This window comes from Callorhinus ursinus, unplaced genomic scaffold (assembly GCF_003265705.2).
Source record: "Callorhinus ursinus isolate GAN/ISIS: 27379988/994484 unplaced genomic scaffold, GSC_fseal_2.0 scaffold43, whole genome shotgun sequence".
NCBI lineage: Eukaryota > Metazoa > Chordata > Mammalia > Carnivora > Otariidae > Callorhinus > Callorhinus ursinus.
Window position 1 is genome coordinate 2377809 of NW_027397105.1, and position 27532 is coordinate 2405340.

The 27532-nt window shown below is 62.0% G+C and overlaps 7 protein-coding genes and 1 long non-coding RNA gene across 15 annotated transcripts in view; 7 read left to right on the forward strand and 1 right to left on the reverse strand.

Moving 5' to 3' along the window:
* The window catches only part of NLGN2 (neuroligin 2), a 15240-nt gene extending 12614 nt beyond the window's left edge, over window positions 1–2626 (forward strand). For all 4 annotated transcript variants that reach the window (XM_073881627.1, XM_073881626.1, XM_025864326.2 and 1 more), the window contains one exon: window positions 262–2626. In XM_073881627.1, coding sequence (XP_073737728.1) covers window positions 262–1135 — 874 coding nt within the window. In that variant the 3' untranslated portion in view covers window positions 1136–2626. The remainder of the gene's footprint in view (window positions 1–261) is intronic.
* Window positions 2627–2660: 34 nt separating this feature from the next.
* SPEM1 (spermatid maturation 1) lies at window positions 2661–6311 on the forward strand. 2 transcript variants are annotated; one of them, XM_025864294.2, is made up of 3 exons: window positions 2661–3937; window positions 4038–4095; window positions 4297–6311. In XM_025864294.2, the coding sequence occupies exons 1-3, from the start codon at window positions 3794–3796 to the stop codon at window positions 5028–5030; spliced, it is 936 nt and encodes a 311-aa protein (XP_025720079.1). In that variant the 5' UTR covers window positions 2661–3793; the 3' UTR covers window positions 5031–6311. The 2 variants fall into 2 exon arrangements, with proteins under 2 accessions (XP_025720079.1, XP_025720080.1); XM_025864295.2 differs by having other exon boundaries at window positions 2661–3928.
* Window positions 6312–7043: 732 nt separating this feature from the next.
* On the forward strand, window positions 7044–8916 carry SPEM2 (SPEM family member 2). The gene is made up of 3 exons (XM_025864231.2): window positions 7044–7232; window positions 7392–7449; window positions 7618–8916. Exons 1-3 carry the CDS (start codon window positions 7095–7097, stop codon window positions 8847–8849), a joined length of 1428 nt encoding a protein of 475 aa, XP_025720016.2. The 5' UTR covers window positions 7044–7094; the 3' UTR covers window positions 8850–8916.
* A 641-nt stretch (window positions 8917–9557) lies between these two features.
* SPEM3 (SPEM family member 3) lies at window positions 9558–13716 on the forward strand. Its single transcript, XM_073881631.1, is given in 4 exon segments — window positions 9558–9740; window positions 9890–9947; window positions 10047–13447; window positions 13449–13716. Coding segments are annotated over 4 exon segments (3636 nt in total). The 5' UTR covers window positions 9558–9602; the 3' UTR covers window positions 13488–13716.
* A 1454-nt stretch (window positions 13717–15170) lies between these two features.
* TMEM102 (transmembrane protein 102) lies at window positions 15171–17198 on the forward strand. Of its 2 annotated transcripts, XM_073881632.1 has the most exons (3): window positions 15179–15310; window positions 15413–15759; window positions 15861–17198. In XM_073881632.1, exons 2-3 carry the CDS (start codon window positions 15546–15548, stop codon window positions 17177–17179), a joined length of 1533 nt encoding a protein of 510 aa, XP_073737733.1. In that variant the 5' UTR covers window positions 15179–15310; window positions 15413–15545; the 3' UTR covers window positions 17180–17198. The 2 variants fall into 2 exon arrangements, with proteins under 2 accessions (XP_025720184.1, XP_073737733.1); XM_025864399.2 differs by having other exon boundaries at window positions 15171–15759.
* Window positions 17199–17979: 781 nt separating this feature from the next.
* FGF11 (fibroblast growth factor 11) lies at window positions 17980–24254 on the forward strand. Of its 2 annotated transcripts, none has more exons than XM_025864325.2 (5): window positions 17980–19438; window positions 21139–21249; window positions 21444–21547; window positions 21818–22016; window positions 22399–24254. In XM_025864325.2, the coding sequence occupies exons 1-5, from the start codon at window positions 19246–19248 to the stop codon at window positions 22467–22469; spliced, it is 678 nt and encodes a 225-aa protein (XP_025720110.1). In that variant the 5' UTR covers window positions 17980–19245; the 3' UTR covers window positions 22470–24254. The 2 variants fall into 2 exon arrangements, with proteins under 2 accessions (XP_025720110.1, XP_073737735.1); XM_073881634.1 differs by having other exon boundaries at window positions 21902–22016.
* A 142-nt stretch (window positions 24255–24396) lies between these two features.
* Window positions 24397–27532, forward strand: part of CHRNB1 (cholinergic receptor nicotinic beta 1 subunit) — an 8839-nt gene continuing 5703 nt past the window's right edge. Inside the window, exons 1-7 of one of the 2 annotated variants that reach the window (XM_025863871.2) lie at window positions 24397–24502; window positions 24589–24728; window positions 25338–25382; window positions 25897–26006; window positions 26093–26201; window positions 26508–26655; window positions 26980–27189. In XM_025863871.2, the coding sequence (XP_025719656.1) occupies window positions 24445–24502; window positions 24589–24728; window positions 25338–25382; window positions 25897–26006; window positions 26093–26201; window positions 26508–26655; window positions 26980–27189 (820 nt within the window). In that variant the 5' untranslated portion in view covers window positions 24397–24444. The remainder of the gene's footprint in view (window positions 24503–24588; window positions 24729–25337; window positions 25383–25896; window positions 26007–26092; window positions 26202–26507; window positions 26656–26979; window positions 27190–27532) is intronic. The other variant, XM_073881640.1, reaches the window with a different exon arrangement.
* Window positions 26653–27532, reverse strand: part of LOC112817014 (uncharacterized) — a 5158-nt gene continuing 4278 nt past the window's right edge. Inside the window, exon 2 of the long non-coding RNA XR_003206293.2 lies at window positions 26653–27039. This is a non-coding gene — a long non-coding RNA (uncharacterized lncRNA). The remainder of the gene's footprint in view (window positions 27040–27532) is intronic.

Genomic DNA, 27532 nt, shown 5'->3' on the forward strand with positions numbered 1-27532 from the left:
GTCCTCACCTCCGCCCGTCCCTGCCCCTCGGTCCTCACCTCCGCCCGCCTCTGCCCCTCCGACCTCACCCCTGCCTGTCTCGGGCAGTTTCTCTGTCTCTTCCGCCTCTCTCTTGTTCTCAGGCTTTCCTTCTGTGTCCCGGCCCTCTGCATCTTTGCATCTCTGCGCGTCTCCCTGCCCACCCCTCCCACACACACCCTCCCCCACCCCCACCATGGGACCTCCCCCTCACTTCTCCTTACCCCCCTCCTGTGCCCGCAGCGACCCCAACCAGCCGGTGCCGCAGGACACCAAGTTCATCCACACCAAGCCCAACCGCTTCGAGGAGGTGGTGTGGAGCAAGTTCAACAGCAAGGAGAAGCAGTACCTGCACATCGGCCTGAAGCCGCGCGTGCGCGACAACTACCGCGCCAACAAGGTGGCCTTCTGGCTGGAGCTCGTGCCGCACCTGCACAACCTGCACACGGAGCTCTTCACCACCACCACGCGCCTGCCCCCCTACGCCACGCGCTGGCCGCCGCGCCCGCCCCCCGGCGCCCCGGGCACCCGCCGCCCGCCGCCGCCCGCCACCCTGCCACCGGAGCCCGAGCCCGAGCCAGGCCCGCGCGCCTACGACCGCTTCCCCGGGGACTCCCGAGACTACTCCACCGAGCTCAGCGTCACGGTGGCCGTGGGCGCCTCGCTCCTCTTCCTCAACATCCTGGCCTTCGCCGCCCTCTACTACAAGCGGGACCGGCGGCAGGAGCTGCGGTGCCGGCGGCTCAGCCCCCCCGGCGGCTCGGGCTCCGGGGTGCCCGGCGGGGGTCCCCTGCTCCCCGCCGCCGGCCGCGAGCTGCCGCCCGAGGAGGAGCTGGTGTCCCTGCAGCTGAAGCGGGCCGGGGGCGTCGGGGCGGACCCCGCCGAGGCCCTGCGCCCCGCCTGCCCGCCCGACTACACCCTGGCCCTGCGCCGGGCGCCGGACGATGTGCCTCTGCTGGCCCCCGGGGCCCTGACCCTGCTGCCCAGCGGCCTGGGGCCCCCGCCGCCCCCGCCGCCCCCCTCCCTGCACCCCTTCGGGCCCTTCCCCCCGCCGCCCCCCACCGCTACCAGCCACAACAACACGCTACCGCACCCCCACTCCACCACTCGGGTATAGGGGGCGGCTGGCGGGGGGAGGCCCTCCTCCCCAGCCCTCCCCGCCCGCCGCCGCCGCCGCCGCCGCCGCCGCCGGTGGGCCGCGCGGCCCAGGAGGCAGGGAAGGAGGACTGGCCGCAGGCTTCCCGCGCGCTCCGGACGTGCCCCACGGCGGGGGGCGCTAGGTGGACATGGGGTTCCGCACCAGGATGCGTGGCTTTCCCATGCCCAGCGGCCCGTCCTCCTCTCTGGACCGGGGCCTCGGAACAACGGGGGGTGTTTCGTGCCCTCCATTGGGACACCAGTCTTCGGTGTGTGGAAACTCGGACGTGTTTTCCCACGTGGAGGCCTGCTTTCTCACGAGGGGGTGTGTTTTCCCATGTGCAGGGTGAGGTGTTTTTTTTTTTGCCGCCCTGGACACATGTTGGCCCCCTCAAAAGAATTCCTGTGGGGATTTGTACCCCAGATTCCCGTTCCCTCATGCCTTTCCCCCCTCCCCCCACCTCCCCACCCCATGGAGACCCTGGAAGTGGTGTGTTCATGGACAGTGACCCTTGGGAAGGTACCGAGGAAATCAGTCGTGCCCCCCCCCCCCACTCCCACTCGGTGCCCCACACCCCCCTCTGCCCCAGCGAAGCATGTTTTTCCCCCATGGCAATATGTCAGATGAAGCCCGTGCTCTGGGTAGGATTTCCTGCCAGGGGGAAGGGAGGAGATGCGGGCGTCCCTGTGCTGCCTGGGAACTTGTTTTCCCGCGGGTCCAGGACACGCGTCTCGGAGTGGAAACATGTTCTTGCATGTGGATGTGTGTTTTCCCATGCAGATGGCCCCTTTCCCGCCAGCAATCCCCGGGCTCTGGGGCCTGAGGCCTAGCACTTAGCTCCTCCCCGCCCAGCAGGTGGGGACAGACTTCAGCCTGACCTAAGCTGAGTGTGGAGGGGGAGTGTACAAATCCTGGGGGCAGAGCTCTGCGCCTGTCTCCCCCCCCAAGAGGTGTCAAGTTGGGGGGCGTTGCGTGCCACCCACAGAGGCCATGCATGTTTGACCAAAGCCCTCACTGGGGTCTGAGGACAGCCTTTCCCTCAATCCTCAGACCATTGCTCATCCGTGCCAAACTGGGTTAGGTGGGTTTGAGGGGCGGGGAAGACCCCCAAAGTGTGCCAAGGATCCCCCAGTCCTGGGCCAGGACAGGTAAATGTGGGGACGGGTGGGCTACGGGGGACGGAAGCGGCAGCGAAAGGGGTCCCGCCTGTGTCCCTCCTCGCTTCCCTGTGTCTCGTTCCCCCCTCTCTGCCTCCGTGTGTCTCCTCCCATCTCCGTCTTCCTCCTTGGAGCCGCCCTGCGTCAGCGTCAGGGCACCTCCTCCCGTCAGCCGCCCATCCCCTTCTTTGACGAGGCCCCCCTTCCATCAGCCGCCAGGGCTGAAGGAAAGGAGCCGTGGAAGGAGGGCGCAGGGGGGAAGGCCTCCCGGGACAGGCTGGGGAGGGACTGAGATCAGCGGTGCTGAGGGACAGATGGGGGGGCAGCGGGGGACGGGGCTCGGGGGGACAGCAGCAGGGAGAATTTGAAAGGACAGGCGTGCGGGGTGACTGCCCCGGAGGGGAACCGCCTGAGGAGGAAGGCTTTGGCCTCTGGGGAGACGGACGGCATCAGGAAGGGCTTTAAGGGACGCCAGTAGAGGCTGGCCTTTTGCGGGTTCGTTAGTGCCACACTTGAGTAGGGCGTGGGGGGGGCTGTCTTCCACTGACACCCAAATCCGGGATCCCTGGTCTTGGCTCCCCAGAGCTCTGCCTCCTGTCCCTTCTCCTACCTCCCCCCAGGGAAACTTAGTTCTTTTCTGACCCCTTCCCTTGCCTGATCTAGCTCCTCTCCAAACAGCCATGCCCTCGAAATGCTAGGGACCTGGGCCCTGAACCCTGTAGACAGATGCCCCCCCCAGACTGGGGCATGGGAGGGGGGCTGGGGGACCCCATGATTCAGCCACGGACTCCAATGCCCAGCCCCTCTCCCCAGAACAATCCCCAGACAATCCCACGTCCCTGCCCCAACCCTTCGCGGCTCTGTACACATTTTTAAACCTGGCAAAAGATGAAGAGAATATTGTAAATATAAAAATTTAACTGTTGGTTGTGCCTGCTGTGATGGGGGGCTGTCGGTGGGGGGCTCCGAGGAACTAAGCCTCAGGGCCGCCACTCCGCCAGTGAGGGAGAGGGAGGTGGTCCGAGCCCACAGCCCACTTCAGGGAGCGGCTTGGAGCGCCGGGAGAAAGGGGGGGAGCGGGTGCTGGGGTAAGGTTGCCACGGTAGCAGGGTGGTGTGGGGAGTTCCGATCAGGGCCCAGGTGTGTGCAGAGGCCTGAGGCTGCTGTAGAGAAGGAATGGCCAGGGGCTCATGGGGGCAGATACCAGACAGGCCAGGGGGCGTGGGGGCCAGGCCAGGTGGCTGGTTACGGGGACAGCAGTGCCAGGTGCAGGGTTCGGCCTCTCTCGAGGCCTGGGCCCGGGCTGGAAGGTCCACCACGCCCAAGACTTTGTTTCTTGGCACATTGTGAGGGAGAGCCCAGCATCATTGTGACCCGCATACCCCCAGGAGCCCCTGGGGCAGGCAGGCAGGCGGCCTGGTGGATACTGTGGGTACAGTAGGCTGGGGGCCTAGGGGCCCCGGTGGCCCTAGGGACCCCCATGGCCATGGCTGAGCGGCCACGGCCCAGGTGGGCCTCGTATCACAGCTCCAACACCAACAGCTGTCAGGACCTGGGCAACTCCATCCTATTGCTCCTGGGCCTCATCATCTGCATTAATATTAGCATCAACATGGTGACGCTGGTCAGGGTGGGGCCAGGCGGGAGGGCACTGGCAGGATGGCGGCGGCGGGAGGCCTGGTGGCCCGGGCCGACCCGGGCTCACTGTGTCCTCCCTCACCTAGCTCTGGCGCCGACTCCGGGGCTTCTTACACCAAGTGTTCCGTATTGTTTATGAGAAAGGTAAGCGGGAGAGGCTGGGGGCACGGAAGAGGCAGGGACCCGGCCTTCTAGCGCTGACCCGGAGCTGGCCCCTTCCCCTGCCGCCCTCCCCGTTCAGACACCCACAGCGGGGCAGCCCCCGCCCCTGCACCCTACACCCCCACCCCCACCCCCTCCCCGTCCCCTCAGGAGCTCAGCCTCCCGCCTCTCCTTGATCCACAGAAGCTTCTAAGTCATCCTCACCGGGGAGGCAGCCCCAGCCTCCGAAGCAGAGCGCCCCTGCAGTCCACCTCCGATGCACCATGGACCCTGTGAAAATGACCGTGACCCCCCCACCCACTCGCCGCCACCGCCCCCGGGGCTCTTCAGGCCGCCGTGTCCACCGCCCAGTAGCCTGGGCCCCCGAAATGGACGACGACGAGAAGCCCCCACACCAGCACCCGGCAGTCTGCTCCCACCACTGGGATCAGCCGGCAGACTGGCAGGGCTTCCAGTCCAGCCAGAGGTTCTGGGCTCCCTGGCCCCAGGATGCCGTGGAGCCCCCTCCCCAGACCATTCGCTTCCAGCAGACCATAGGAGGAAGGCCCCTCAAAGGAGAGATGCGGTCAGAGCTGGGCCTCGAGGCCTACGTGTACCCGGTGAACCCCCCGCCCCCAGGCCCACAGGCCCTGAGCCACAAGAACAGCGGGGCGGGGGCCCAGGCCGAGCCGGAACCGTGTGCCCCCACCCCGCCAGCCCCGCCGCCCCTCCGGGGCCCGGCCATTGTCCCTGACATCCCCCGGCGCCACTCCTCGGGCCGCATGGTCTACGACGCCCGAGACGTGAGGCGGCGGCTCCGGGAGCTGACCCGTGAGGTGGAGGCCCTGTCCCACTGTTACCCCCTGGGCTCCCCATCCAGCAACGTGGCTGAAGGCACGGGCAAAGACTGGGTATACCGCTCTGTGGCAGAGAGGTGACTGGGACAAAAATAAAAGGAAGAGAGGAGGTGGTCTGCGGTGGTGTGGGGGGTGGGGAGTCAGGGCCCACACAGCACCCAGAGGCCCCGGTCCCTCAGCGAAGGGTCTCCCTGGCAACAGGGACCTCGAGAGCCCCAAGGACCCTCATCAACCCCTTGGCTTCCCTGGGCCCTGCCCTCAGTTCTCTCCCAGCCCTTTCTGGGTCCCGACATTCCCACCTGCCACTCCCCTGGTTTTTTTCATGCCCAGAGCAGCCCCCCCCGCCCCAGATCCCGGCCCAGATCCTCAGGCAGGCCTGCACTAGAGGGGAGACCCCACCCCCGTGGCCCTAGCCCCTCGGCGGTCTGGTTTCTGCCGGTGCCCAGGGCTGGGCAGCAGCCGCCAGGTGTGGTGTGCTTCCCCGGCCTCCCCTCCAAAGCCCTGGTTTCTTTGAACAGGGCCGGCTGAGAGGGAGGGTGTCCAGGCCCTCACAATTCCCCCAGTCAGGACCCCAAGCTCCTGTGCCCACGAGCAGGCTCGGAGCAGAGGACCAAACACCGGGGACATTCTCGAGGGCTGCCCTCTGGGACCTCACTGCTCTGATTAGCACCTGCCTGTCACCAGTGAGGAGACCGAGGCTCAGGGAGGGGAAGTGACTCATTCACGGTCACACAGACACTAGGGATCAAGTCCCCGCGCGGCCTCAGAGGCTCTGGGCTCTGCTCCCGCAGGGAGACTGCATTCCAGAGTCAGCCTGGCCCCTCAGACTCCCCCTGCCTCAGTCTGCCATGTGAAGTCATCGGGAGCAGGCCAGCCACACGCAGCAGGAAAATCAGGCCCTGCCCTCCTCCCAGGGAGCCGGCCTCGCGCCCGCACACCCACCCACGTGGGCACATGGACACACTCACGCGGCCGCTCGAGGGCTGGGGAACCAGAAGCCCCGGGGGTGCGCCCAGGCCGAAGGAACTGGACCCCACCTTCTGTAGCAGATGCGTTCCTGGAACGTGGCCAGGCAGGCCTTCTGTGAATCAGCCTGCTGCTTCCTCCGCTTTCATTCCGCCCCCATTGTTGATCATTTTAAGTTGATTCCATTCAGTGAGTATGTATCGAGCACCTACTATGTGTTCGGAGGCTCGGAGGGAAACACCTGCTGGCTGTTGGTGTATTTCTGTCCAGTTGTTCACCCGCCGTGCGGACAAATGACTCGCCCCCAGGGCACCACTTCCACGGCCCCCAGTGATGAACCTGCTTCAAAACGAAGGCTCCTTTTGTCCTATCCACAATTACATCTATTTTGTGCTTTGTGCGTTTCATGAGGTTTTCTTAAGCGGGGAGCTAACAGGTTTCCAGCTTGGAAGGCTACGTCCGTGGGAGGGCAGTTGGTTGGGAAGGGAAGAGAGCATGGTCAGGGGTGGTCCCCGGCAGAGGCAAGCAACCCGGGGCGAGCGGGAAGTCAGTCTTGCTCCGAAGCGAGGGGGCCAATGGGCTCGGTGACCACACGGCATAGGGCTGCAATCCTTGGCCAGGAAGGGGTGGGGAGGGTAGGTACTAGAGGAATTATGACAGGGAAACGGGAAGGGCGGGGAGGGAATGGCACAGTGCGGTGACCCCGGAGGGGACTCTTGCTGTCACCCTAGCTGCTGGTCCCAAGTAGGCACAGGTGGAGGGGACCAACTGCACAAGGTGCCTTGATGTCTCAAGAGAACAATGACATGGAGGAAATCCTTTATGGACGACTCAGTCCCTGTGAAGACCGTCCTACAACGATAGCGACCATGTTTTCAAATCAGGAATCAGGTGGTGACTTAAGCAGGCCCCTGTGGAGACAGGGAAAGAATGAGCTCTGGGATATCCGGGGACAGGGCCGCATTAAGTGGCAGCCAAGGGCAGAGATGGCCATTTAAGGGCAAGCCGAGTGGACAAAAGCGTGGCCACCTCTGCATTGTGACTCCCCCCAATGTGCCCCATTATGACCCAACCCCCTCCCCCGCTGGTAGGTGTCCCCAGGTCCCGGCATGGTACAGTGCGGTCGGGGCTGGTGGGGGGGGGGGGCGGTGGCCCAGGTGGCCCTAGGGCCCCCCCACCATGGAAAACCAGCTTTGGTACGACAACACGGGGTGCTGCAATCAATACCAGGGACACCTCCAGGATCCAGAAGACGTACTGCTTCTGCTGCTGGGCCTCGTAGTTCTCGTCAACATTGGGGTCAACGTGGTAACTGTGGTCAGTGATGGTGGGGGACAGCCCCCGCGGCTGAAGAGGGCTGAGGGGGAGCCTCCACCCGCAGGAGTGTGTGGTCTTGGCTGGGAGCCAGGGTGGGGTGTGTGTGGGGGGAGGGTAGAGAGCCTCCTGGTCTTCACTCCCACCCCACCGTACCCCCAGATGTGGCATGCGCTCCAGAATGCCTTGGACAAGATGCTCTGTTGGATTAATCAGAAAAGTAAGTATGGCAGCAAGAGAGGTCGGGGACATCCCCCCCCACACACACACACACCCCCCACCCCAGCCCGACGCCACCAGCACAACCCTAGAAACCCAGGCCGCCCTGTTCCCAGCCCTGAGCTCTTCTGACAATCGCCCCGGCCTCACGGACGCTTGTCGCCCCCAGGTGAAACCTTGCAGGCTCATGAATGTGCCACCAAAGAGCCCCCCGCCAAGGCCCGAGACATCCACATCCACTGCACCCTGGAGCCCGTGGAAGTGAAGCTGGCCCGGCCCACTTGCTACCCCTCTTCCTCCTACCGCCCCGGCCGCCGCCGCCGCCGCCGCCCCCGCCGGCGCCACGGCCACCAGTGGGGGCTGAAGAACCAGGGGTGCTTCCCCCACAACCGCGCAGCCTTCCCTAGCCACCGTCACAGCCGCAAGATGTCGCAGCTGCAGGCGGTGTCCTCCTTTGACGAGGACGACCTGGACTCCGACGTGGAGCAGGGGGAGGACCTGGCCTTCCCGCTCCCCAAGTACCCACGGGGCGGCTGGGGCAGGCTTTACCCGCAGATGGGCCTGCCCTCCAGCTTGGGGCTGTGGGGCCGCCAGGGTGGGATCCTGGCCAGCCTGCCGCCACCCTCTCTCTACCTGTCCCCCGAGCTGCGCCGCATGCCCAAGCGTGTGGAGGCCAAGTCGGAGCTGAGGCTGCAGTCCTACGGGCCCCACTGCTCCCAGTCCCGAATCTGGGGCACTATGGAGGCAGAGCAGGGGGCCTCGTCTCTGCCCGCTCTCCGCCGGCTGCCCCCGAATCCCTCCTGGGTCCCCGCGGGGTATGATCCTTACCCGTCGAGTGGCCAGCTTCTCCAGGACTCCTGGGATCAGCGGCGGGGCCTGGAGGGCTCTGAGCCTCTGCTCGCGCTGGTGCCCCGGGGCTCCCCCCAGGCGCACCGGCGGAGCCTCCCTGGCCACGGCCACGCTTACGGCCAGCCCACCCGCAGCCCGCACCCATCCACGGGCCACCTGAGCCACAACTCCCGGGAACCCCACGAGGTCCGGCGCCGGGCCGCCGAATGGGCTGAGGCCCTGCCCACCCGGCACCCTCTGATGGCCTCCACCTCCCTCACCATGCTGGGCGGGACCTCCTACCAGCGGGCCCCGGCCCCCAGCTCGGCCCTGCTCCCCCATTCCAACCAGCCCCTGCCCGAAGTCCAGGCTCCCGAGGTCCCCCAACCCCAGCCCACCTTCCTGCCGCTCAGCAGGAACCCGGGGGGCACTACGGGCTACCAGGTCTATGACAGCCTGGAGCTGAAGCGGCAGGTGCAGGAGAGCCGAGCGCGGGCCAACTCACTGCCCCCGCCATCCACCTCCGCCTCGAGGCCCTCCGTGCACAGGAGCCGGACCGGCAAAGTGCACTGACCCGTGGCGACTGTGGGTGGCGGGCAGGGCACGGAGACAGGAATAAAGAGCAACGGAGTCCAGGAAACACTGTGGTGTGTTCTGGGCCTTGGAAGGGCCATTTCTTCTGTCAGCCTGGGTCCCGGCTTCTCGGCACCAGGCTCTGCGTGGCTGTGGCCACAGGCCCCCAGCACCCGCCCCCCCCACCCCCGCAGGACCCTGGCTCCCGCCCCGTGCCCTAAGGAGGTCTCGCAGCTGCAGACTCCAAACCATCTGTCTCTGAGCACCTGCTCTGGGCATCTGCCCTCCCCGATCTGAAAGTGGGCTCAGAGGCTCGGCCCCACACAACGTGGTGAGGTCAGATTCCAGTCCTACCTCTGCCTAGATCCAGGGCCATGGCCCCAGGGAGGGCAAGGAGAAAGCCAAGGCCCTGAGGCCAAGGTCCTCCCCGCCTTAGGAGTGGCCGAAGGGATGGACTGTGTGAGTGTTTGAGGGAGTGAGGCAGGGGCAGTGAGGGAGTGAAGGAGGAAGGAGGGCCACAGGGCAGGCGTGCTGGCTTCCGGCCCCGTTTGACTCTGGGGACTCGGGTTACGAGAACCTGGTTACTTAGGGCAGACGGTCCTACGCCCTCCCTTTCCTCCCCTCCCTCATTGTGACCCCAACACCCGCCCCATTGTGACCCAGTCCCTCTCCCCCTCCCCCACCAGAGGAGTCTGGCTCCTAGTGAGTGTGTGGGGGCCAGGGGGTGCCCAGGTAGTCCTGGGACCCCCGGCCATGGGTGCGCGAGCCCACCACGGAGCCCAAGTATGCTCTGGCACCAACCCCAGGAAGTGCCAGGACCTAGGAGACTCAATCCTTCTGATTCTGGGCAGCTTCATCTTGCTCAACGTGGGGATCAATGTGATGACTCTGGTCAGGGCGGGGGCTGGGCAACAGGGTTGGGGGAGCTCTGGGGTTCGAAAGCGGCTGAGGCGGGAGGGCTTGCTGGGATGTGGCCAAGCAAGGGCTGGGCTGCAGGACTCACCACCCGTCCGGGCTCCCCCTTCCCCTGCTTCCCTCAGCTCTGGAGGCATCTGAAGAGCTCCTTGCGGATTCTTTTCCATCATTTTTTCCCCAAAGGTGAGTGGGCCCCAGCATGGCCTCGAGGGAATGTGGACCTATCCCCTCTCTCGGGCCCTCAGGAGCCCCGACCCTTTCCCATCCCACATTTCCCTGCAGACAAGCAACCCAGCTGCACAGGTGGCCATCCCATGTGCACGCACTGCTCCATGGACGCCAAGAACCTGTGCTCGAGAGTCTCCTCCCGCTTCCACCGGCGCCCGGGCTCCCCGGTCGGGCACCCTAACCACCTCAACTCCTGGATACCAGACACGAATGACGAGATGGCTTCTGGGTGCTGCTGGATGCCGCCTCACTGTGGGCACGCCGGGGCTCCCATGGACGCTCCCTGGGGACCGTGGAAGGAGGGGGTGATGGGGGCTGGGGAGGCCCCTCAGGTCACAGCCTTGAAGGCCCGGGCCCGCTTCAACTCCAGGCACGAGGCACCTTCCCAGTTCCCCAGGATGAGCAAGGTGGACATGGTTCCCCTCCTCTTGCGCCACGAGAGCAAGACCAACACCCCAGACTATGACCCAGCGCATGCCCCGGCCCAGACCCAGACCCACTCCCCAGGCCACACCCCTGAGCACAACACCCCCAAGGCCCAGGCCCAGGCCCAGGCCCAGGCCCAGACCCAGACCCGGACCCAGACCTCCCCCCGAGCCCACGCCCCTGAGCCCACCACCTGTCAGGCCCACAGCTCCTCCCTAGCCCACGCCCCTGAGCATACCACCCCCCAGGCCCAGACCTGCTCCCCAGCTCACACCCTTGAGCATAACCTGCCTCAGGCCCAGATCCATTCCCTAGCCCAAGCCCCAGAGTACAAACCCCTCCAGGCCCGTACCTGCTCTGCAGCTCTCACCCCTGAGCACATCACCCCCCAAGCCCAGACCTGCTCCCCAGCCCATGCCACCGAGCACACCCCTGTCCTGGTCCATGGCCCCAAGCCCACCTCAGTCCAGGCCCATACCTACTCCCCAGGCTTCACCCCTGACCACACTCAGCACACCCCTGCCCAGGACCATGGCCCTGTGCACACCTCAGCCTGTCCCCTGGGTCACACCCCTGAGCACATAATAGCCCATGCCCCAGCCTGCACTCTGGCCCATGCTCATCTAACTTATACCCATGTCCCTCACCCCCTGGTCCCTGCTCCCACCTCTGCCCCAGCGCCTCTCCTAACTTCTACCCCTGCCACTATTCCTGCCCCAGCCCCTCCCCCAGCCCCTGTCCCAATCTCTAGCCCAACCCCCGACCCAGCTCTGGTCATGACCCTGACTACCCCTCCTGTCCCCACTCCTGTCTCTGTCACCACCCGTACCCCCATCCTAACTCCTATTCCCTCTACCCTGACTGCCTTCGGCCAAGGCCTCTCCACAGGCCACGTAGTCTACGATGCCCGCAGGGTGAAACAGAATGTGTGCCATGTGTGTGCCCCCCTAAAATTTGGATATTCCAGAAGGGACGTGGGCACCCTCCCCAGGCCCCAAGAGGGGCAGGGTCTGGGCAGCTCTGCTACAGCTGAGCCAACATCGAAACAATACAGTGGGGACTGTGTCAAACCCCCCCCCACAGGCTCCGTGCTGGGCTACCTGGAGTTGGGGAATGTGGAATGGAATATCTCAAATGATGCCAAAGACAAGTTCTTACAGCCCAAGACCTTCCCTTATTTCAGCTTCCATCCCTGCAGTTCTGAGAGGAGAAACACAGACTCTCAGACTCCGGTCCACCCCAAATCCCTGGTCTACTCCAAGGATGCCACACCTTCTCAACCTTGCTTTCATTCTCCAACCAGTGCCCAGAGCTCACTGAGGACCATTCCTCCCCCATGCACTCTTTCTCTGCCTCTTACGTCTCCCAGATCCTTTGTCCCTCATCAACCCTCCAGCCACCAGAAGCCCTCCACCTCAATGCAACCCCCCACCTTTCCCCCAACCTCCAAGTCTTCTCACTCCACCCCCTCTTCCCAGTTCCCCATCCCTCCACAGTTCTCTAAGACTTTCCAACCCCAACCCCCTGAGCTTCAGGAGAGTCTAGGCCTCAACCAAGATTCTGGCCTCCAAAGGACTCCAAGCCCTTCAAAGGACTTGAGAGTTCCCAGGAACCCAGGCCTTACCCAAAATCCAGGCCTCTATAAGAACCCAGGCCTCGTTCAAGATCGAGGCCTAAAGAAGCCCCCAGGCCTTTTTCAAGACCCTTATCTCTGCAAGAGTCCAAGCCCTTCCCAAGATTCTGGACCTCACAAGAATCTGGTCATTACCCAAGATTCTGGCCCCCAAAAGAGCCTAGGTCCTACTCAAAATGCAGGTATCTTTAGAAGCCCATGTCTCGCCCAACCTTGTGGCCTCCACAAGAACATACCATTTCTCCAAACTTCTGACATTCAGAGGAGCTCAGGCTTTATGCAAAACTCTGGAGCCTACAGGAATCTAGAACAAAACCAAGAGACTATACATTGTAAAAGTCAAGATCTCTCCCAAACTACTGGCCTCCATAATAGCCCAGGCCCTTCTCAAGATTCTGGAATTTACAAGAGTACAGGTAATGCTCATGAGGTGGGAGTCTCTAGGAGTCTAGGCCTTCCTCAAGATTCTTGCCCACAGAAGAGCCTATACCAAGACTCTGGAGTCAACAAGAGCCCAGGCTTGATCCAAACCTCTGGTCTCTGTAAGGGCTCAGGCCTCACCCAAGACTCCGGAGACTACAAGAATACAGGCCTTACGGAAGATTCTGGAGTCAACAGGGACTTAGGCCTTACTCAAGATTCCGGTCTCCATAAGAATCCAAGCCTTACACAAGCCACTGGAGTCAAAAGAGGTGGCTGTACGCAAGACGTTGGAATTTACGGGAGCCCGGAATATATCCAAGACCCTAACTTCCACAAGTGCCCAGGAATTAATCAAGATCCTGGCCCCAGTAAGGGCCCAGCCCTTACCCAAGACCATGGCCTCCCCAAGACTCAAAGCCTTATTGGGGAATCCAGCCTCCACAAGGATTCATCCCTTATCTCAAATCCCAACCACCACAAGAACCCAGGCCTTGCTCTAAGTACCGACTCAGTCCAAGTCTTGGGCCTACCTCAGACCCTAAAGTCATCACTGTGCCTGATGAAGTCATGTGTATCTGAGGAGGCTCCTCGGAAGGAAGATGTGCAACAGCAACTACCATGGACTTCTGTCCCACTTAGTCAGAACTCCAGCTCCTCCAAGCCCCAGGTGATGATCTGCGATGACCTGCAAACCTTCTCAGAGGTCCCTTTGCTAATTGAGCTGCAGCCATCCCCCCGGCGAGCAGGCAGCCGCGACTGGGTGTACCGTCCCGTGGATACAGTGCCTTCAGCCTACCAGAGCTATCGCCAGATGTCTATGCCTCCCAAAATCAACTGGAAGCCCTACTGCCCTGGGTCGGGCACCCGGGTAGGGCATGTGGTCTTTGATGCCCGCCAGAGACAGTTTGGGGTGGGCAGGGACAAGTGTGAAGCTCTGTCTCCCAGGCGCAGTCACCAAGAGGCATCCAGCAACCCCCTGGAGGCCAAAAAGGAGTGGGGATATCAGTGTGTGATGGGGACCTTGGAAAAAGAGGGGACAAAGGTGCATCAGGAATAAAGAGGCAAGAGAAGTGTTCTGTGGTTGTTTGGGAACATCTACCCCAGCCCTGTTCCTGATGCTGGCCACCCACAGGGCCTGATGAGGACTGGTACTATATCCCTGCCCTTGTTTCTCTTGCATTCCTGCATGGCAAAACCCCTGATCCCCAAGGCCTAGAGCTGCATTGTCCAATACAGGAGCCACAAGCCAAATGTGGCTGTTAAAATGCAAATTAATTAAAATTAATTAAAATTTAGCACCTGGCTGGCTCAGTCGGTAGAACACGTGACTCTTGATCCCAGGGTCGGGAGTTCAAGCCCCACGCTGGGCATGGAGGGAGCCTACTTTAAAAAAAAGAAAAAAAATTAAAATTTAAAATTCTGTTCCTCAGTCCCATTGTCTACATTTCAAGTGCTCAATAGCCACGTGTGGCTACTATACTGGACGGCACAGATTTAGAACATTTCCACCATCACAGAAAATCCTATTGGACAGCAATGCTTTAGAGTTTAGAGAAACTTTCCTTTCCCTTGTCACTCAAACCCAGCATCTTCAAAGCTCCCACAGAACGCAGAGAACTTGTTTTCATTGTGACTGAGAGTCCCCTCCTTCGCAGTCCTTTGCCATGGACGTAGGCCTATCTCACTTTGGACATAGTTCTTCCGGTGGTGGTGGGGGGGCGGGGGGGGATGGGGAAAGCCCTGGTCTAGCGGTGGGCCGGTCTGATCTTTGTGCGGGCCTGTCCCTGGTTTTCTGTGGTTCTGTCTTCTCATTCTGGCTCCCAGTCTCATCCTGGACTAAAGCTGTGCCTCTGGTAGCCATAGTCACTGAACACGATTTCCTTCTCCCGACAGTGTTCGGCTGCCCTGCCCCAGCCCAGTTGGGATTTTCCTCTGGACTTGATTTTCAGTCCTGGTAACTCTTCTGTGTACATATAAGAGCTGGCAGATCCCAAAGTGCGCTCCCTGCTAGCACTCACGTGTCCGAGGTGGGCATCGCCAATACCTGTGGCCCTTCCCTCAGTCAGATGTTTATTCCTGGGTCACCACCTGTGTGTTCTTGCCTGACACGGACTCCAAAGGGATGCCCCCGCACCCAGCAGGGAGCCCCTTTCCAACACCTCTCTGGCCCAGCCCTACTATGTGCAATTTTTGTAGGCTGCAGTCTCATCTCTAAAATGAAGTTATGATTGCATGGACGAACCCTCCTAGATCTGAGGGACCAGAGCTCCTCTACTCACACAAGAGATGTGGAGGCCCCTCTTCCCCCCCAACCCCAGGCCCCTAGGGTATGTCCCCCATTGTTATTTGCTCTTCAGATCCATCCTGTTCCAACTCCACGGAATGTTTGCGTGGGGCCGACCTGGGCTTGAAAGTCACTGAACAGTTGATCTCCATAGAAACTACAACTTCCATCAGGCACTACTTCAGCGGAACAGGAAAGGATGCGGGGGCGTGGCGTCAACGCCCCGGTAGCTCGGAAGACAAACTGCAACCCCCCAGGACAGCGCGAGATCTCAGCGGAGCGAAGAGTGACCGATCTCCGGCAGGAGGCGGGGCCGGGCGGGAACCACCCGCACAGCCTCCAGAAAGGGGCGTGTCCGCTGCTTGGGGGCGTGGCCTCGGGCCACTGGAGGAAGTTACCTGTTGAATCGTTCTGATCCCTAAGAGGGAAGCCGCCCACCACAAGCCTCCTCCGAAAGCGAGGTAAGGGGAGGTAGACCAGGGGCGGCGGCGGCGACTCGCTATTACATCTCGCAGGAGGGGCCCAACAGCTACTTTTTACCTGCCGAGTCAGGTGAGCCGTTCCATGGGGGCGGGGACCATCATTTGAGAAAAGGGCAACGGCGTTGGAGGTATTTATTTGTTCGTTTTCAAGACTAAATTTAGCGCCCTTCAGCTGCAGACCCGTTGACGAACTGTGCCTGGGGCACTCTCGCGGCCTCGGGAGGAAAGAAGAACGCGGGCGACTTTTTGGCAGCAAAGGAACGGTCCGTCTAAGCGTCCTCCCTAGCCCCAAAGGGTTGAGCCACATGGCTTCCGCGGTCTGGGGGAGTGCGCCCTGGTGGGGCCCGCCGCCCCCAGCCCCAGCCCGGCCGCTCACGGACATCGACTTCTGCTCCGGGGCGCAGCTGCAGGAACTAACCCAGCTGATCCAGGAGCTGGGTGTGCAGGAGAGCTGGAGTGAGGCGCCCAAGCCGGGACCAGACCTCCTCCGGGCCAAGGACTTCGTCTTCTCTTTGCTTGGTAAGTAACTCTCCCTGCCTTCGGGTACTCGCCGCCTTCAGCTCCTCCCCACCCCGCCCGGGCTTTGGGTCATGCCCTCCCGAACCCGTCTCTTCCCGTAGGCCTTGTTCACCGTCGGGACCCCCGCTTTCCTCCCCAAGCAGAGCTCTTGCTGCTTCGTGGTGGGATTCGCGAGGGCTCCCTGGATCTGGGACCTGCACCCCTAGGTCCTTACATCCGGGGACCTCATTACGACGCCGGCTTTACACTCCTAGTGCCCGTGTTTTCGCTAGACGGCACTGGGCGGGAGGTGCAACTGGACGTGGAGTCCTGTTACGCGTGGCTGTGCCTCCCAGAGCAGATAGGCGGAACCTCGATCCGGGAGGCTTGGCAGGATTGCCTAGGACCTCCAGTCCCAGGAGGACGTGATTCCAGCCACCGAACCGAAAGCGAAGGGACTCCCAAGGGTCGGCAAAGCTCCACGGACCAGCCGCACGGTTATGTCACTGAACCTGAGCCAAACGTGTCTTTGGAAAAATCATCGAGTAACGTTCCGGGGCCGGAGCCGCCTGGGCAGGACACAATCGATCTTGGCTTTTCTACCCCACTGGAAAACCTGAGTGGTGACGTCACCAAAGCAGCCGTCCTTAGCCCAGTCCCACAGCCGTGGGAAGATTGGGAGGCATGGCCCACACTTTGCCCCGCCCAGGTGGCTGCGTGGTTCTTTGCTTCACTGGCCGCGGTCGCCGAGTCCCTGTTCCCGGTCCCGGGTGCCCCACGCTTGGTCCACGCAGCCCGCCACGCGGGGTTCACTACCGTCCTCCTGGCCACGCCGGGGCCCCCGCGCCGCGTCCTGCTCTTCGACCTGATTCCCGTGGTGTCCGTGGCCGGCTGGCCCGAGGGTGCTCGGAGCCACTCGTGGGCCGGCCCGCTGGCCTCCGAGTCGTCATCCTTCTACCTGGTGCCCGGCGGCCACACCGAGCAGCCGGGCGCCTCCGGCTGGCAGCTCTGCTTCGCCCGCCAGGAGCTGGCGCTCAAGACGCGCATTCCCGCTCCGCTGCTGCAAGCGCACGCGGCGGCCCAGGCGCTGCTGCGCCCGCTGGTGGCCGGGACCCGGGCCGCGGCGCCCTACCTCCTGCGGACGCTGCTCTACTGGGCGTGCGAGCGGCTGCCCGCGCTCTATCTCGCGCGGCCCGAGAACGCGGGCGCCTGCTGCCTCGGGCTGCTGGATGAGCTGGGCCGCGTGCTCGAGGCCGGGACACTGCCCCACTATTTTCTGAGCGGCCAGAAGCTCCGTGCGGGGGATGGCGCCGCGGCGCTGCTCGGGGCGTTGGCCCGGCTCCGCGGGGACCCAGCCCGGGCCCTGCGCGCCGCGGTGGAGGAGGCCAAGGCTGCACGCAAGGGGGGCGGCTTAGCGGGGGTGGGAGGCAGGGCCCATTAAAGACGCTGTTCCTACCCGCGTGGAAAAGTGCTTCTGTTGGCCTGCGGGATGTGGCGGGAGCTGCTAGCCCCTCGCCTAGGAGACACACTGAGCGCCCCCGGGTCCGAAGAGCACAGCCTAAAAGGCCCCTTCGCGGGTTCCTCCCCGCATCCTCCTGCCGCGTCCCTGGCACAGGTCGTGCTATTTCTGGCCTCTCTACTCCCCAAATCTGTGGCCAGCACCCCTCCCGGCCCGGTGCATCCTCCGGCCACCATCTCCCCCAATTTTTATGGTCTTTCAGGAGTCAATAGGGAAGGGGTGGGGGTGCATATTTGCCGACAAAACGCAGAAGGAAGGTATGAAGACCAGGGACTGACCACTTTGGCTCACACAAAATAGGAGAGATCAAGAAGGCCGGGTTGTGACCCGGGCCGGATCTCACCACCCCTCCCCAATGCAGTTAGTCCCCTCCCAAGTTCTGCCCTCCCAAGCCGGGCAGTAGGGTCCCTTTCTCCATTCTCCCAGCGTCCGCCATTCCATCCATCTTAAGCCCAACCTCTCCTCCCATCCAGGGTTCCGTTTTGTGCAGTCACCTCCTGGTCTCTCCTTCTCTGAACCCCAAGACGTGCGGCCTTGCCCCGGCTCCGTCTGCCTCTAAGACTGTCCCCACTCCCTGCCTCCGAGGAACCCCGGGGTTCCGCCCGCCCTGCTGCACCCCCCCCTCTTTCCCGGCGTCTCCTCCCCCTGCCCCGCCCCCGGGCCGGCTCTCAGAGGAGGGGGAGCTGCTGTCGCCGCCGCCTCGGCTCCCCACTGCCGCCGCCGCCGCCGCCGCCGCCGCTCTGCTTGGTCCAGCCGCCCGGCCCAGTGCTCTGACTTCGCCCGACCAGGGCGCTCTGCGGAGACACCCTTCCTCCGTGCTGGGGGTCCGGGGCGCCTAGCCCGGCGTGGGGGGAAGCTCCGCTGGCGAGGGACAGGGAGGGAGGAGCCTGGAACCGGAGCCAGCGCCACCCGTCGCCGGATCAACAAGACAGGACAGGTTGAGGGGCGTCGGGGAAGGAAGAGGGGTGCTATAGGCTGTCCCGGGGAAGCCGAGAAGCCCTGTCGCAGAAAGCTCCGATGCACTCTGACTTGTAGGGGGCCTGTTCACATTTGGGAACTGGTGATAACGTGGGTGCACTCCTCTCGGGGGGCTGGTTGGATTGGAGGGCGTGGGATCTAAGCAGCACCAGCTGTCCCCGAGGAAATTAAGGGGCAACCAGGAAAAAAAAAAAAGACCGGATGCTCCTTATCTCGAGGTGACAGAGACCCTCCAGACAACCACCTGGTGTATCCACTAGGAAGGGCGGATTTGGAGGTGACTTCAAAAGGAGTGGAGGGTGACAAGGTGAGGAAAGGGGCTCGGCAGCTGGAACCATGTACCACTAGAAATGGGGGTGACTTGGTGAAAAAAAAGTATTGTCCAGACAGGGTCTGGGAACCCCTAATCGCTGAACGGGGACAGCCTGGGTTTTCCCAGTTTGGGGGGACTTCACTGAAAAAAGTGGGGGATCCTTTCCACTTAGAGGGTGGCAAAGACACCAAGGCTGGGTTCCTTCCTGACATTGGCAGTGCCCCAGTAGGGAGGGGGTTGAGCTAATATATTCAAAGCTAAGGACCCGCACCCTTTAGGTTACAAGAGTGGATTTGGCAGGAGTGCGGGTCCCCAAAATAGGGTGGAAAGGTGCCTGGGGGTATTGGAACCACATCTTGCAAATTTTGAGGGTCTCGACTTTGGCCTAAAGAAAGTGGGGACAAGGGCGGTGGAGAACAGGGAAGAGGGCAGTTTCCAGTAGGAGGCAAAAGTGCAGGGTGGGGTCAACACATACGTAGGCTGCTGGGTCCGGTGGAGCTAGCACGGGGCCCAAGGGTGGGAGCTGGCAGCTGGCGGCTGGGGGGTGGGGGGTCTGGGGCTTATCCTCAGGTCCCGTGGATGAGGCGGGGAGTTGGGACCCCAGCGTCAAGGAGCATGCCCCGGTCAGCGGGCTTCTCTTGAGGAGCCTGGCGCTCCAGGTGCCTGCCGGTTTGGGGGTGTCTCCTCCCGGGGCGCCATGGCGGCTCTGGCCAGTAGCCTGATCCGGCAGAAGCGGGAGGTCCGCGAGCCCGGGGGCAGCCGGCCCGTGTCGGCGCAGCGGCGCGTGTGTCCCCGCGGCACCAAGTCCCTTTGCCAGAAGCAGCTCCTCATCCTGCTGTCCAAGGTGCGACTGTGCGGGGGGCGGCCCGCGCGGCCGGACCGCGGCCCTGGTGAGTGGCTGGAGCGGGGTCCCCGGGCCTGGGGTCTCTCCGCCTGGGAGGTTGAGGCCAGGGGCTCCGAAGGATGGGGCCCGACTGGGGGGTTCCCCGAAAGTGAAAGGGGGGTGGGCCAGGACCACACAGTCTCTGCTAGACAATGCCTCAGTTTCCCGTCTTTTTTGCCCATAACCCCGAGTCTCCTTGCTGTCGAGGGCAAGGGGAAGGCTTGGGGGGCTAGGTCTGGCGCTCCGAAGCCTCGCGGCTCCGGCTCGCCCCTCCCGCCCCCCTCCCCCCCCCCCCCCCCCCCCCCCCCCCCCCCCCCCAACGCAGGAGTCCCCACCCCCACCGTCCGCCGCCTACGTGCCGGCTCTCGCGATTCTTTCAATGCCGGGCGGAGGGGCCTGGGGGTTCCGGACGCCTGGGTCACCCCGAGGGTTTCTGCAGCTCTGGCAGCCCCGCCCCCGCCCCGGTTCTCCCGCTCCTCCACGCCTTGGCTCCGTTCCCGCTGGCCGAGCCTCCCTGGCTCGGCGCCAATCTCCCCAGCTCTCCCCCGGGTGTCCTTGCAGCTACCTCGCCAGCCCGCCCCTCTGTGCGCCCTCCTCGGTGACCAGCGCTTCGAGAGGGGAGCCGGCCACCCCCCCATTACCCCCTACGCGACTCCGAAAGCGGCTCCCACATGCTCGGGGGACCCTCTGCCGCGAGGAACTCAGACCCAGTACCGGGCGAGAGACCCGCTCGGAGACTGGGGGGGGGGGGGTCGTACCACCTACAAGGGGGTACGGGGAAGTCAGCCGAGAGCAAGCGACAGGGAAGGAGAGTGGTGAGGGTTGGCGCGTGGTCCCCGTCCAGGCACGACTGGCAGGAGTCCCTCTGGCCCCGCTCCCGCCTGCTCCCAGCTCCCCTAGGGGTAGCCCCCTCGTGCCCTCCTCCCTCCGCCGCCGGCCCTCCGTAGTGGTACGGTCCGCAGCCCACCCTTTGAGTGGGACCCGGCCCCCACGTGACTCCGCCTGCCTCGCCAGCTCCCCGGCCCCCCTTCCCCCATTTCCTGGGTTTGGTACCCAATGTCCCCCACCTCAGACGGGTTACCTGAATGAAGGGGAGAGGCTGGGCCTCAGGGAGGGCTGGGGCCCCGCGAGCCCGCGGGCTGACAGACAGACAGACGGACAGATGGGTCAGTGTCAGACAGGCCGGCACCCGGCCAAGGCAAGGCCCGCGCCAAGCGCGTGGCAGCCGCAGCAGCAGGTGCTGAGTCAGCGTCGGGCCCGGTCCCACCCCCACTCGTGAGGGGGCGCCCCGACCCTGTGGTCACCTCGCCGCCCCCCACAGCCACAAACACACGGGCCCTTCTGCAGTGCCGCCTGACTTCCTCTGTCCTCTCCCTTCTGATGGCTCGTCCCTCCTCTCCCCTCCCCCCACTTCTGGTGGAGCTGTAGAGAAGGAATTAAGCCATTTAAATAAATTTCAATAAATTAAACGGAAAGCTGGGGGTTAGAGGAAGCAGAAGGGACCCGCACCCTGGTTTCCTCCGGATTCAGGGAGAGGTGGGAAGGAGCCTGCTTAGAGGGTCAGAGAGCTGGGGCCCTGGGACCCGCGTCCTCCCTGCCCATTCTCCCCTCTTTCTTTCCTCCCATCCCGCCAAGTGTAGGAATGGTTCTGGGAACAGAGATGTCATCTTCAAAGATGAATGTCTCTCTCTCTCTCTCTTTCTCCAGAGCCTCAGCTCAAAGGCATCGTCACCAGACTGTTCTGCCGCCAGGGTTTCTACCTCCAGGCTAATCCTGACGGGAGCATCCAGGGCACCCCAGAGGACACCAGCTCTTTCAGTGAGAGGGGAAGCCAGCGGCTGGATGGGAAGGGAGAGCTGGGGATAGGAGGTGACATCCTAGCACTTCCGGTGCTGCTGTGTTCAGTCTGGCTCTTGGACCCCCAAGGGAAGCGGTGGAACTGGGCTGGGGGGGGGTGCTGGGCTGGGGGCCTGAGGCCCCGGGCACTGATGCCCCCTTCTCTCCACCCCCAGCCCACTTCAACCTGATCCCCGTGGGGCTCCGTGTGGTCACCATCCAGAGTGCCAAGCTGGGTCACTACATGGCCATGAACGCGGAGGGGCTGCTCTACAGCTCGGTGAGACAAGGCTGCGTGGCCTGGAGCTTGCCCCTCCCATCTAGTTTTTTCTTATTCCAGCCCCCTGCACTCCCGAAATCTAGTTTCTAACGATTGGGGGCCAGCCAGACTCTCCCTCATCCCCCCTTTCTCCTAGCCTCTGCATGGAGTGAGAAGGGGGCCCTCCCAGCCCGAAATGTATGGATTATATCCTGGCTTGTTCTTCCTTCTGTCCAGTGAGATGTCTTCTTGTCTGTCTCTGTGTGCCTTTCTGGGTCTTTGTCTCCTCAGCCACATTTCACAGCTGAGTGTCGCTTTAAGGAATGCGTCTTCGAGAATTACTATGTCCTGTACGCTTCTGCTCTCTACCGGCAGCGCCGCTCCGGCCGGGCCTGGTACCTGGGCCTGGACAAGGAGGGCCGAGTCATGAAGGGAAATCGAGTCAAGAAGACCAAGGCAGCCGCCCACTTTGTGCCCAAGCTCCTAGAGGGTGAGTATGGACTGCAGAAAAGCTGGGCCACATGGGAGGGTGCTGGCCTTGACATGGACGTTGAGTGTCCGGCAACTTGGGGGCTACAGGTATTCAAGAGGACACCTGTTATGACAGGTCAAGCCAGGAAGGCTTTGGCCTTTGGGGGTTTGGGGAGCCCTCCTCTGCCAGGAAGGCTTTGGCCTTTGGGGGTTTGGGGTTCCCAGAGGAGGGCTCCCCAAACCCCCAAAGGCCAAAGCCTTCCTGGCTTGACCTGTCATAACAGGTCAAGGGAATTGCCTTGGGAATTCCCTTTCAGGGAAGGGCACCCTTTCTGAGCTCTGATTCCTCCTAGGTCTCTCTGTGCCTAATTCTCCTTCCTGCTCCTCTCTCTCCTTCACAGTGGCCATGTACCGGGAACCTTCTGTCCACAGTGTCCCTGAGACCTCCCCTTCCAGTCCCCCTGCCCCCTGAAATGTAGTCCGTGGACTGGAGGCTCCCTGCCCTTGCATGGAGCCAGCCACTGCCACAGCCTGTGCCCCAGCCCTGCTCCCCGCCCTGCCCTCACCCCTGCTGCCACCCTCATGCCCTGAGCAGCCAGGTCCCAGCAGGTGCTCTATCCCGAGGGAGCCAAGGGGCTGGTTGTGACGCCCCGCCCCGACTACCAGCTCCTGGGAGGAGTTCAGAGAGGAGGATTCTGAAAATGGTCCTGGCTGATCACTTCTTTCCTTCCACACTCACAGCCCCCCAAAGCCTTTTCCCAAGAAGGTGCTGGGTGTTCCCAAACTGACAGAACCAGGACGTAAATACTCTGCACCCTGGGCTCAGCCAGTTCCGGGAGACCTATGCCCTCTTCATCGCCACTGAGCCATAGATTTATAGGTCTACTGGAGGTCAGGATTAGTTTCCTTTTTGCCCTCCTACACCTTCTGCCTCGTTCTGGACAGGTTCTGGAACACCAGGCACCCTAGCCAGGGCCCTTTTTGCGCTAAGGCTCTGTGCTGGAATGCTGGCATGCTGCCAGGCTCTGTTCTGGATCCATCAGGCTTCTGTCCTTGACCCAGATGGACCCCTGGTTTCCAAGTAGAGAGAGACTAGATTTGAGCCCTATCCAGCTGCTGGCCTTGGCCTGAACTAGGACCAGTCTCAGATCACCACAGTTTTAACTTTCTTATCCCAAAGACACCCAATTCTAGAGCATGGTGTTCTAGACACAGATGGAGCCATACTTCCTTCTGAATCTCGGCTCTAGGACGTAGACCACGACTCTCAGCCCTTCCCTGCAAGATGGAGCCGGGGCCTATGTAGCCATATCATCGCTCATATAGAGTGAGTTCTAGAGCCACCCTCCTACCTTCTCTAGTAATACCTATTAAAGGTGAGCCCTGGAAAGAACCCAGCTATGATTCACTAAGAACTTTGTTGATGAATCAAGAAACACTTCTTGTTTTTCCTAGATTTTCTAAAAATCCGATTCTTCCTATATAGAATGCTAACCTTATTTTTACATGCAGTTTCTAGCTCCTGTAACTCAGCTGGGGTCCTGCCAGGGAAACAGAGTCTGAGGAAGGGCAGAGGAGTCTGGGAAGGAATCCTTGGCTCATAGTAGGGAAGCTGGGATGGCCAAGGGGCCAAACCCATGGCATGTTTTGGCTGTGTCTGGGTTGGGGGGACATGAACACTTAGCTACCTCAGCAGGAATTCCTTCCAGGTCCCCTTTAAAGCTGAGGTCTCTAAGGTAATGGATCTAGAATAAAAAGAACAAACAGGACACAGCCTTGATCCCCAGGGCAGAGACCCCAATTCAGCAATAAGTTCCACCCCTCTCCCCTATAAGTCAGGCCCAGGAGGGTGAGGGCCTCTTGGGCTCTAGACCTCATATAACCCCAGAGCTTCTAACTTAATAGAACTTGCTTTACCTTACAGCTTGTAAGTTCAGCTAAGCTTTAGGTACCCCAAAAGGGCCTGACTAGATTTTTCTGAGAAGCGTGTAGAGCTAGGGGCAGCCCTGAGAAAGATCAGGAACCCACCAGTGATCTAGGAGTAGCCTCAGACCGAGGAGACCCTAAAGGGAGGGGCTTGGGCTCAGAGGCAGGTCACTCTTCCTCAGGCTCTTTCTCTTTCTCTTTCTGGCTTGTTGCAAGAGGGGTACATACTCCCCTCGCCCACACAGACCCCGCTCAGGCTCCACCCATCCCCTGGCTCTGCTCCCAGGGGACGGGGTCTCCACTCCAAGCTTTCTCAATTAAAGACGATTTATACAACTGAAGTGTTGTCTGTCATCTGTGCGTGGCGGGCATTGGCAGTTGCCTGGGGCGGGACCAAGTCCCAGGGGCGGGGCGGGTGGGCTGGCGGCTGCCCCCCAACAACAGGTGCACATTCCTGGGCGCCTCGTCACTTCCCCTGCGCTGGCGAACCGAGCGAACTCACTGAGCAACGCGGCCGGGCTATGACCCCAGGGCCGCTGCTGCTGCTGCTGGGGGCGCTGGGGGCGCCGCTCGCCCCGGGTACGTCTGGGCCTCAAGGGGGGCAGTGACGGGGCCAGGGGTCGTGGCTGGGCGCGGTGGCTTCACTTCGTGCTCTCCTCCTCCAGGCGCCCGCGGCACGGAGGCGGAGGGCCGGCTCCGCGAGCAGCTTTTCTCGGGCTATGACAGCTCGGTGCGGCCGGCGCGGGAGGTGGGGGACCGTGTCGGGGTCAGCATTGGCCTCAGCCTGGCGCAGCTCATCAGCCTGGTGAGGGCGCACGCCGGGGTCGAGGTCGGGCGCGCCGTCCGGCTTGGGGCGGGGCTTGGGGCGGGGCGGGAGCGAGGGACGTCTGGGGGCGGGGCCTGGGGCGAGGCCCCGCCGGGAGATGGACGGGCCGTTAGTAGAGATTGGGTCGAAATCGGACCAATGGACAAGCTGTGGGCGTGGCTGCTGGGTCGGCCGGGGGTAAGAGCCGGGTAGGGCGAGGAACCCTGAAGTGAGGCCGGGGCTACGGGACTGGCTGGGGGACGGACCTTGAGGCGGGGTCGCAGGCTGGGGCGGAGCTTGGCGCCGGACTGGGTCGGGAAACAACAGCGGGCGGAGATTCAGGGTTGGGTCAGTTACGGGCTGTGGGTGGGGCCCGGGACGGAGCAGGGCGGAGGGCCGGATTGGTAGCTGGATTGGCTGGCGGTGTAGACAGCCGGAAGTTTCTGGGATAGAGGCGGGTCTTAAGCCAATGAAACATCTAGGAGGCGGGGCTTGGAGCCAAGAGACAGGGACTCAGAAAAAGAGGGGTTTCCAGAGAGCTTGACCCGCCGAGCCCCTTCATTTCTCTCTATTCACATCACCTCTACCCTTTAAACTTTTCCCTTCTAGAACGAGAAGGATGAGGAGATGAGCACAAAGGTGTACTTAGACCTGGTATGGAGACCCCACGGGGCGGGAGAGGGCGTCCCGCGGCCTTTCCAATTTCCTCCAGTGTCCCGCTCAGTAAGAGTGTACCTTGCATCACGACCTCAGAAAACATAACGGAACGGAAGCTTCAGGAGACAATACCTATCTTTACTATGGGAGTTGCCTTCCACACACTTCTTATTCTAATTTTTTAAACAATGTTTTGGGGGCCACTAATTTGATTCCCGACCTACTAAAGGGTCGCTAACTGCAGTTTGAAAAACAGTTTTAGTGGCTAGCTAGTGCAACCGCCTCATTTTTACAGACTAAAAACTGGGGGCCCAGGGCGAGGGAAGAGGAAACTGGCTGATGGGGTCCCAGCGAGTAAAGGTGCAGCCGGAATCAGAACCCCGACTTCCAGGACCATAGCCCAGGCCTGTCGGCTCCCCTTCCTTGCACTCCCTCCCCGGCTTCCTCCGGACATCCCACGTCCCCTCCCAGGCTCCAGTCCCAGACAGCCCCTCAGCCTCTGCTTCCACAGGAGTGGACTGACTACAGGCTGAGCTGGGACCCCGCGGAGCACGACGGCATCGATTCACTCCGCATCACGGCGGGATCCGTGTGGCTTCCGGACGTGGTGCTCCTAAACAAGTAAGATCTTCCCCAAGGCGGGGAGGTGGGCGGGGGCCTCCGGAGGGCGGGGCCTGATCCCCACCGAGAAGGTTCCTCCCCCGCAGCAACGACGGGAATTTTGACGTTGCTCTGGACTTGAACGTCGTGGTGTCCTCCAATGGTTCCGTGCGCTGGCAGCCTCCGGGCCTCTACCGTAGCAGCTGCAGCATCCAGGTGCCCGGGCTTCCCCTGGGAACCCTGCCTCTTCCGAGACACGGCCTCCGCAGCGACTCCCGTCCCTCCTCCGTTATCCCCCATAACCCTCCCATATCGCTCCCGTCCTCCGGATTTTGCGTTGTTTCATCCTCTCTGCCCACTGTCGCTGACTTGCAGTGTTTCTCAGTGACCTCGCTTCCGTTGCCCATGGCCTCCCCTAATAACTTTCCACTTCGCCTGTGACCCTAATGACCTCCCAACGCCCCCAGCCCCGAACAGTTCTCTGGCAGCTCTGGTGACATCCCCCACCCCCGCTCCATCCAGGTCACCTACTTCCCCTTCGACTGGCAGAACTGCACTATGGTGTTCAGTTCCTACAGTTATGACAGCTCCGAGGTCAGCCTGCGGACCGGCTTGGGTCCTGATAAGCAGGAGCGGCGGGAAGTGCACATTCACGAAGGGACCTTCATTGGTGAGTGGGCATGGCTCCCATGTCCCTGGGCTTTATGGTTTCCGCGGTTTCTAACAGGCTGATAAATACCCGCCTCCTTCAGCAATGCCCAGTACAACCTGTGGGGTCGGGAAGGTAAGTGGGATTCTCTACATTTCACAGATATGGAAGTGGAGACTCGTTCATCAGAGATGGGCTGCCCAGCCCAGTGTTCACAGCTAGTGCCTTATCACATCAGCCACTCTCAGGTCTAGGATGTGGCAGGGCAAGCCATATCTGGCAGCAATAAGGACAGGTTCCACATGTGTGTCCCTTTCTTCTCTCCTCCCGTCTCCTTCCTCCCAGAGAATGGCCAATGGGAAATTATCCACAAGCCTTCTCGGCTAATCCAGCCTCCAGCGGATCCTAGGGGAGGGGGGGGAGGACAGCGGCAAGAAGTCGCCTTCTACCTCATCATTCGCCGGAAGCCTCTCTTCTACCTGGTCAATGTCATTGCCCCATGCATCCTCATCACTCTCCTGGCCATCTTCGTCTTCTACCTGCCGCCAGATGCAGGTAAGGGAGGGAAGAGCTGGCAACCCTCCTTCTTACCAGTTGCTCAGCTTCTTCCTGTCCACCCGGAATCCAGGCAAGGTTTTTCTGCCAACCCAAGCCATCATGGATTGTGCTTCAGCAATCTTGCCCAGGTTTTCCCTTCAACCAGAGTTCTTCTCATCTGGATCGAGGTTTTCCCTCCAACCTCAGGCTCTGCCTCCCCTCTGCTGCCCACTTCTCTCCATCCAGGAACTCCTGAACTCTTTCCTTCAGAATCCTAAGATCTCATCCTTGGAACCAACATTTTTGGTTAGACAACCCTCCCTTTCCCCATTCCTGCTATACTACCCCCCTCACCTCCCCC

What these genes read in the sequence shown, in the direction of transcription:
- SPEM1 (XM_025864294.2), top strand. Translation starts at nt 3,794, where the DNA reads ATGGCCATGGCTGAGCGGCCACGGCCCAGGTGGGCCTCGTATCACAGC. An exon ending in GCATCAACATGGTGACGCTG is followed by an intron (nt 3,938 to 4,037) that starts GTCAGGGTGGGG and finishes TCCCTCACCTAG; the next exon opens with CTCTGGCGCCGACTCCGGGG. An exon ending in CCGTATTGTTTATGAGAAAG is followed by an intron (nt 4,096 to 4,296) that starts GTAAGCGGGAGA and finishes CTTGATCCACAG; the next exon opens with AAGCTTCTAAGTCATCCTCA.
- TMEM102 (XM_025864399.2), top strand. Translation starts at nt 15,546, where the DNA reads ATGGCTTCCGCGGTCTGGGGGAGTGCGCCCTGGTGGGGCCCGCCGCCC. An exon ending in CTTCGTCTTCTCTTTGCTTG is followed by an intron (nt 15,760 to 15,860) that starts GTAAGTAACTCT and finishes CTCTTCCCGTAG; the next exon opens with GCCTTGTTCACCGTCGGGAC.
- SPEM2 (XM_025864231.2), top strand. Translation starts at nt 7,095, where the DNA reads ATGGAAAACCAGCTTTGGTACGACAACACGGGGTGCTGCAATCAATAC. An exon ending in GGGTCAACGTGGTAACTGTG is followed by an intron (nt 7,233 to 7,391) that starts GTCAGTGATGGT and finishes CCGTACCCCCAG; the next exon opens with ATGTGGCATGCGCTCCAGAA. An exon ending in CTGTTGGATTAATCAGAAAA is followed by an intron (nt 7,450 to 7,617) that starts GTAAGTATGGCA and finishes TGTCGCCCCCAG; the next exon opens with GTGAAACCTTGCAGGCTCAT.
- FGF11 (XM_025864325.2), top strand. Translation starts at nt 19,246, where the DNA reads ATGGCGGCTCTGGCCAGTAGCCTGATCCGGCAGAAGCGGGAGGTCCGC. An exon ending in AGGGGCTGCTCTACAGCTCG is followed by an intron (nt 21,548 to 21,817) that starts GTGAGACAAGGC and finishes TTGTCTCCTCAG; the next exon opens with CCACATTTCACAGCTGAGTG. An exon ending in TGTGCCCAAGCTCCTAGAGG is followed by an intron (nt 22,017 to 22,398) that starts GTGAGTATGGAC and finishes TCTCCTTCACAG; the next exon opens with TGGCCATGTACCGGGAACCT.